General features: G+C 45.8%; 1 protein-coding gene across 1 annotated transcript in view; it reads right to left on the bottom strand.

Annotated features, from left to right (window-relative positions):
- Positions 1–2,118, bottom strand: part of HUNK (hormonally up-regulated Neu-associated kinase) — a 59,405-nt gene extending 57,287 nt beyond the window's left edge. Inside the window, exon 1 of the mRNA XM_021399104.1 lies at positions 2,089–2,118. Within this exon, the coding sequence (XP_021254779.1) occupies positions 2,089–2,118 (30 nt within the window). The remainder of the gene's footprint in view (positions 1–2,088) is intronic.

The following is a 7,758-nucleotide window of genomic DNA, read 5'->3' as shown; positions in this document are numbered from 1 at the left end:
GCGGAAAGTTGCACGGCGGAGAGCGCCGGCGGCGAGGGGCGGAGCGGGGCTGGCGGCTGGGGGCCCGGGCTGCCGCCCCTCGTCGGAGCCGGCGCCGCCTCCTCTCCACCCCTCTCCTCCTCACGCTGCCGCCGGGAGCGCGGTGCTGCGCTGCGAGCGGGAGGAGGGGGCGGGGGCGGGGGCGAGGGCTCGGCTCGAGCCCACGGTAATTGAATCCAGCAGGCAAGCTGACCCCGCCGGGCACTGCAGCGGGGTGTCCGCAGCCCCAGGCGAGCGGGACGGCGATGCGGGCTGAAAGGAGCCGCCCGGATGGGGCTCGCCGCCGGTCAGGGATGCTATAATAAAGCCGCTAATTCATTGGAACAACCCGCGGCTCACAGAGGTTTTAAGCTACTACTGACGTGGCTAGTGGGCATGGTGGGGACGGGCTGGCGGTTGGACTGGATGACCTTAGAGGTCTTTTCCGACCTTATCGATTCTACGATTCCATGGTATGAGAAAGTAACTAAGGACCCCTATTTCTCCTTGAGCCTGCGCGAGCCGTGTCAGTAGAACCTCTCGAACACACGCAGCTGTGGTGACCGAAACCAAAGCTTTGCTGCTTTCCCGCTAGAGGGCTGCTGGTGCACGCTGTGCCACCTATTCTTAAGCTCTTCTCTTCCTCGTTAAAAAATGTCAAAGCAATTTTACACCACGCTTCTGCCTCAACGCCGCACTTAACGCGGAGCTGCAGCCCTCCGGTCCCTTCCGCTGGAGGAGCCCTGCTGCATCGCTAATAGGATTCTGGCTGGCACGGGTGCTGATGAGCCGAGCGCTGCTTTCACACCAGTTTTCACTGACATCACAGTGCCAGTAAAACTTCCTCATTTAAGACAGAGCTGAGAAACATCACAATTTTACCTTTCCAACAGCAATGAATTACAGTTTGAAGGCTCTCTTCATCCAGCCTTCCCGATCTGAACAAGAACTCAGCCCTTAGGCATCGGGGAAGGAGAATGAGGGCTGCAGACCTGCTCTATGCCTCTTTGGTGCTCCCGCCATCCTTCCTTCTACAGAAGCCTCCAGTGTGTATTCCCTGTGGCTACAACAGTGTGTTTCCACACCCTCTGGCTGCACCTGAGCACAGAGGAAAAGCGTAGCCCTGTTGAAACAGCAGCAGGGTGTCCTCAGGCAGGAAGAGCTGCTAGGTAAAGAGGGCACGAACACCAGGAGACCGGTGGGTGGCTTAAATGAACAGCAAGAGAGGCTTTTACTGCTCAGACTGGTGCTGCTCATTGCCTTGCTCCAGAGCTGCCTCAGCCACCCTGCCTGGGCCTCAGGACGCACAGAAAGGGACACACAGCACTGTCAGTGTTTCACAGGGCATGTGGAGGGTGGGCAGGGACCGAATATGCTAAATGCACTATCAGCTTGTTGCCTGCTCCCCTGCTGGTGCCACCCAGGGTTATCCTCACCTCTGTGGGACCAGGCACCAGCAGGGCGCTGGGCCTGTCTGAAGGAATACACAGACAGACAGATAGATAGAGGCATGTGCCTTTGTTTGGGCTCATAGCTCCCACTCAGCTAACAGAAAGGTGGGTTTGGCCACCAAGAAGACTAAACAGATGTTAATGGCACAAGTTTTTCAGTCAAAAACCTGAAAATCAGCCTATTTTACAAATAAAACTGGCAAGAAGTGGCCATTGCAGAAAGTGTTCGGAGTGCTTTGAAGCAACATGGTGACTACTTTTTTTAATTTGCTCAGCTTGGGGGCTTAATGAGTTGTCAGTGCCCTTTGAAAGAGGCGAGACCGCTCTCTCCTCACGGTTTCTCTCCTGTCCAGCTGTGCCCATCAGGTTGCAGTCTGGATGGAAGGGGGATCAAAGGCTGCATTCATTTCTGTCCATGCTTTAATTTAAATTTAACTCGAGTGTGCTTTATTTTGAGCTGCAGTCCTTCTAGGTAATGACATTTTTCTGATTAACTGCTGAAATTACTAATGAATTAAAGGCAGCAGTCTGTCTTCAGGTTGCAAAAGCTGTAATAACAAGCTACTAAAAATAATTAAAACTTGATTTAAATCACAAAAACACTGAAATTCAGAATTACCCTGGCGGTATTGTCCTTGGCCGTCTGCATTACTTGAAAATATTGTAGTAACGCGTGTTATCGGTGGGAATTCTGCAGCCCCTCACAGGCCCCTGTGCCTGACCCCAGGGCCAGGAGATGCCTCCTTCACGGGACCTAGTGCTGCAGCTGAGCTCCCACGCTCTGCTGCCATGCCAGGGGAGGACGTGGCAGGGACAGGGCTGGAAAACACCATTCAGCAACAAAACGTGGTCCTGCAAAGGGCACATTTGTGACCCTGAAGGTTGCCTTGCCTTGCGGTGCCTCTCCCAGAGCAGCTGCTGGTGGCAGCCTGCCAAGCACTTCTCCTCGAAGCATGGGACTGTCGCCAGGGGTGCTTGAGTTCTCCTTACACCTCACCTGGACATGTGAGCCATATTAATTACTCTCACTTGTCTTTCTGAAGAGATCTGAAGTCCTTGAGCAAAGGAATGAAGAAATTGCAGCTCTGTTCAGCAGCGCAGTGGTAAATGAAGAAGCAGGTAAACTCACAAGTATGCTGCACACGAACGATGTGTAAATTCCGTTCTGGTCAAGTTAAGAGCAGGTCAGCTCCATTTACCATCAGTAGACTTTTGGAAGCCAGTGGTTAAATGCTGACTTCAGCCAGACTGTGGGAGAAACACTGACTTGGCACTAATATCTTATGTTAAAAAAGTTACGTTATTATTGCTCATTGTCTCCTCAGTATTTCTTTATGCTTCAAAATATCATTTTGGGGTTTGGGTGGTTTTTCTGGACAAGTGTCTGCATTTCTAATATTTGGACCCTTAAATGCCATCTGGTCCACCTCCCCTACAATAAGCAGGGACACCTACAGCTCCATCAGGTGCTCAGAGCCCCGTCCAGCCCGACCTTGCGTCTCCAGGGACGGGGCATCCACCACCTCTCTGGGCAACCTGTTCCATGGCCTCACCACCCTTATGGTAAAAAACTTCTTCCTTATATCCAATCTAAATCTCTCCTCTTTTAGTTTGAAGATGTGAGATAATACACTCAGTCCAGCAAGGGTGCCTGTTACACTTCAGGACACAGCTCCTTCAGCGTGACAGAGTCCAGGATCATCTAATAACATTGTGACTTCTGTTCCTGTGGACGAATGCTGCAGATACCGCCTAATGTTCACAGCAGTATTGCTACATCCATGTGGTCTTCTATTCATAGAGAATGAACGTACTTCACCTTTCAAGCATCAGGAAGGAGGCTTTCACAGCTAAGCTCTCCTAAGTTTAAAGCTTGTGCTTGCAAAATTTTGAACAATGTTTGTCTTCAGAAATATTCAGCACATACATATGGAAAAGCGCCTCAGTAAGTAAGCATTGAGCACTGAAACTATTTGCTGACTTTCATGGAAATATGTTAGCAGTGGGTTTATCTGACACTGTTTCTCTGAGCACCAAAAGCTTCAGTTTTTCCCGTGCTCCCACCAAAGTCTTCAGCTTGCTCTCTGCCCTGCAGCTTCTGTAACATAGTTCTGTGCAGCTGATACAAAAATCAAGAGTGTGCAGTGACTTGGAGGCATCATCAAATAAATTGAATTTGATATCAAAGGAAACAGTAGGAGGTCATCGTGTTGATGTTGTTACTCTTTCTCATATTCCATTAATTAAGGAGTTCCATTTTTTAATTTAAATTAAACTGCCGTGAAACCCTTCTTGCAGTGCATGGTGTCAAAATGTAGCACCTTGAATTTAAGCTTCATTTACATATGAGAGAACATAAGAGTATTGCATAATTATGCCTATCTGAAGTACATTTTGTTTTCAAGAGCCTTTGCATATCAGTGATGGATGACATGTAAAGAATAAGGAAATCAGACTTCTGTAAATCTCTGGAATTAGTATATCTTGTCATACTGAATTTCTCCTGAATTTCTCCTGAAGTTCACCATGGTAATTTTTACAATAATAGTAGAGAAAAAAAACCTCAGTCAAATACGAGAATGTCAATATAGCAACCTGGAACTCCACATACTTAAGTGAAATTTAACAATAAGTGAGGCCAAATTCAGCTTGGGGGTCTTGCACTGCAGTGCCCTTCCAGCCAGGGAGGGCCTGCAGAAAAAGGTGCAAGGTATTATGAGTGCTGTCAAAGCCCACCCAGCAGCTGCCTGTGTCAGTCCATGGTGTCATGCTGCCCATGTGCTCTGACAGCGCTATGAGGATGAAGGTGAGCTTGTATTTGAAATTAAGCTAGGTACTGATGCTAGTCCAAATGATACTGTGCATGACAAAGACCATGCTAGGCAACATTTGAGGGAGTAACCTGCCATGACAGAAATTCAGAATCAAGATGCCCCCAAGCCATAAGGTAGTATTTCTCTCTTCTCCTTTTTCTTGGCAATAAGTCAGAAAATATGCCAGTACTGCAGAGGGTAATTTAGGACTGGTGATTTTTCCATCATTGCTGCAGGCTGAGATCCATCAGCCTGTGAGTGCAGCATGCTTGCACCTGCAGTAATCACTCGCTTTGGGGTTGATGCAAGTCAGCTATATAAATGCTTTCTTGCAAGACAAGTTCCAAACACCTTGTTTACATCAGAGCTGAAATGTGAAAAAAACAGTGACTCACTTCTGAACTAAGATTTCCATGTTTTGTTTAAGCCTGAAAGAATGTTGTATGACTGAATGAATTGTTGGAAAGCAGAGTTTTACAGTGGTACAAATACAAATTACACTATCACAGAACAATTACAGATATATACGCTATATGTATAGGCTATGGGAATGCAACTGCTTAGGGATGGGATCTGAAGTGCTCAGCTCCAGCTGCTGCCTCTGCTAGCCCAGCTGCTGGCTTTGCTTTTGCTTTCTCCATGGACAAAAACAGCAAGCTGCCTATATGAAGGTCTGCCAGGTATGCACAGAGAACAACTTTGCTGTGCTTATTCCTTTAAGTGCGGTACAGACTGCTGCAATGACACAAGTTAAAGACAGGATTTTACACAGAGCAACTCTGCACTTCTCAGCTGTGGCATGGGATTTCTTGGTTCCTAATAGAAGCATGTTCCCATAGGCTCAAGATATATTAGGTATGCAGCCTGTGAACCACACAAGACTTCATCTCTGAAAGATAAAAAGGGAGTGACACATCTCTCTGATGGCACAGTGTGTGAAGGAAAAGCAAAACAAGTTCAGTCTGCCACCATTCTAACTGCTGGCCACACAAATCGCACCATAAACCTGCTATCGATACAAATCTTAGTATAGTTTGTATTAACTAGAATTTGGAAAACCTTACGTATTTAATTAGTTTTTAAACATTGGCATGAATACAGTCTTGTACTGAGCAACGAAAATTCATCTCAGTGAAAACATTAATTTTCGAAGTGTCTTCCTTTGTATACAGAGAGACTTCATGATTACTGCAATCTCATCTGTGTGTCATGGTTAACTCGCTGCAGTTGTGCCACTCTGTATGCCACTTTCAAACTCTCGAAAACACAGCAAAAATTCAGAGTTGAGAGGTCCAGTTATGAAGTGCTCATTTTTTCAAAGGTAAATACATTGATAAACATTCAGGACTTGGTACAGTCCTGAAATATTTCCAATGCAATATTACCTTAGGAATAAATAAAGAAAAAAATAAATTGTGAATCCTGTTGGTGTGATTTTTATCTAAATGGGACTCTTTTAGGAGTCTCATTTGTTAGAAATTGGGAAATTTCTAACAACTCCCAATTAGCATAGTAATCAGTATGGGTCTATTTTTAACTCACAAAAAGAAAGGGGTGCACACTGCTCTGCAAACATGAAAATAAGCATGAGACCAATTCTCAATTTCTTTATTTATGAGATTCATGTTTTAGAAGAACAGATTATGCAAGTAAGGAGAAAATCTTGCTTTTGATCTTTGCTCTAGAGTTTTGCAAGCACTGAAAGGCTGCAGCAGGTGTAGAGGCACTGGAAGCAGAAATAACATCAGGACAGACCTGATAATACTGCACAGGAAACAAAAGGCCACACTGAGTATAGATGAATGGAGGTGAACTTGGAGGAATGTCTGATTTTGAGTGGAAACAGGTGATTATGCAGAGTCAGAGGCTCCGCAAAAGCTTTTAGGTTGGATCTATGGTACTTGGGACTTTCTAACAGGTTTTTTACAACTCCTGATTCCTCCCTGGTTGTATATCTATGACAAAAGCCACCAGGAGTTAATCAGTACCTCTTTGCCACCCTCCATTTAGTCTACAGGTATTTCAGTCAACAGGAAACCCAGCTGGATTCCAGGCTTGCAGTGTTTTTCTTCGCATGCTTAAAAGAAGCACTAACTAACTGAACTGAAAAAAAGAGAGAAGAAATGCATTTCTTTGTTACTCTGAAATTTTTTAAGTTTTAATTAGGGCTTTCTGTTTAATGATTCAGTGCTGGTTTAATCCTGAGCATCGTATGCCAGTTTGTTGTTATGGAAGTGTCTGTGATGTGCTTTCTTTCCAAGACCAAAGAAGAGTGGTGGGGGAGAGTTCACACTCTTGGTCACATGCAAAGAACCCTAGCAGCACAGGCAGCAAAAATCTGAGGGGGGTCCTTTCAATAAATCTATTTACTATAAAATGCCTGTGAAGTAAAATTATTTTGTTTATTTTCCCTGCAAATGTTAACTTGCAGACAGCCTGCATGCATAGAGATAGTTTTTTCTTTTAAAAAAAAAACAACAAAAAGAAACAGACACACAGCGTGCTGGCCACTGTTCTTCTTGCACAGACTCCCAAGGGACAAGTTAACCATAAGCCTCGCTGCCAGACACTCAGGCACAGCTCTGAGCAAACAGATGGGCCTTACATCGTGCCCCAAAGGTCAGTGGACCTCGGCTCTGCTAGGCCGCTGGGAGAAGTAAATTCCTGAGCCGAGGATGTTTCACAAGGAAAGCAGAGCTTACACTCTCCAGATGTGCACGTTTGGGGTGTGCTGGCAGGAGTGCTCTGGCTGCTCTCAGCTGTCAAGATAGAGCTTGGAGGAGGAGAGGAGGAAATTCCTCGGGCAGCCCCAGTCCCAGCCGTGCCATTTCACTGGTCCGAAGGGGTCGTCGCAAATCCACAGGCCCAGGATCAGAGCAGGAAGCAGTGCCTGGAAAGAAACATAGCATGCAGGCAGTGTTTATTTAATGAGAAACTTCCTCTTGATAGTGTAGCTCATACGTGGTATTCTGCTTAATTCTTTTGTAAATCATCTGAAAGTTTCCTGCAGTATATACATATTCTCTGTTAGCCTTGTTCTTCTGGTTTTCCTTAGGATAGTTTGTGGACTCTGTGCAAACTCCTCCTTCCAGGGCTTACTTATGTCCCACTCACGTCTCAGCCTGAATCCCTGCAGTGCCCTTCAAAGTACACAGAGTGTTTGCTGCTGTTTATGTTCAGGTTATTGCTTTTCCCTTGCATGGTTTTCTCAGAAGCACTAGCTATGAGCTATTACAATGTTTCAGGAAAAGAACACAAAAATGCGAAGCTCTGGGACAAGGTGTCCAACACCTCCCTCCAAAGGACAAAAAATGATGCTGGTAAATGAACCCTTCTCACCAGACTTTGCTGCACCTTCCCTCATGGGTGCCTAAAAATAATGAAGTGGCTTGAAAGTAAGCACAAGCTAGGGTCCCAGTAAAGCCCTTACATTTTTACAGGTAGACAAACTCAGTAGATTATTCAGTTCTGCACCT

This window comes from Numida meleagris, chromosome 1 (assembly GCF_002078875.1).
Source record: "Numida meleagris isolate 19003 breed g44 Domestic line chromosome 1, NumMel1.0, whole genome shotgun sequence".
NCBI lineage: Eukaryota > Metazoa > Chordata > Aves > Galliformes > Numididae > Numida > Numida meleagris.
The sequence above is the reverse complement of the archived record's forward strand: the minus strand, read 5'-3'. Positions and strand labels throughout refer to the sequence as shown.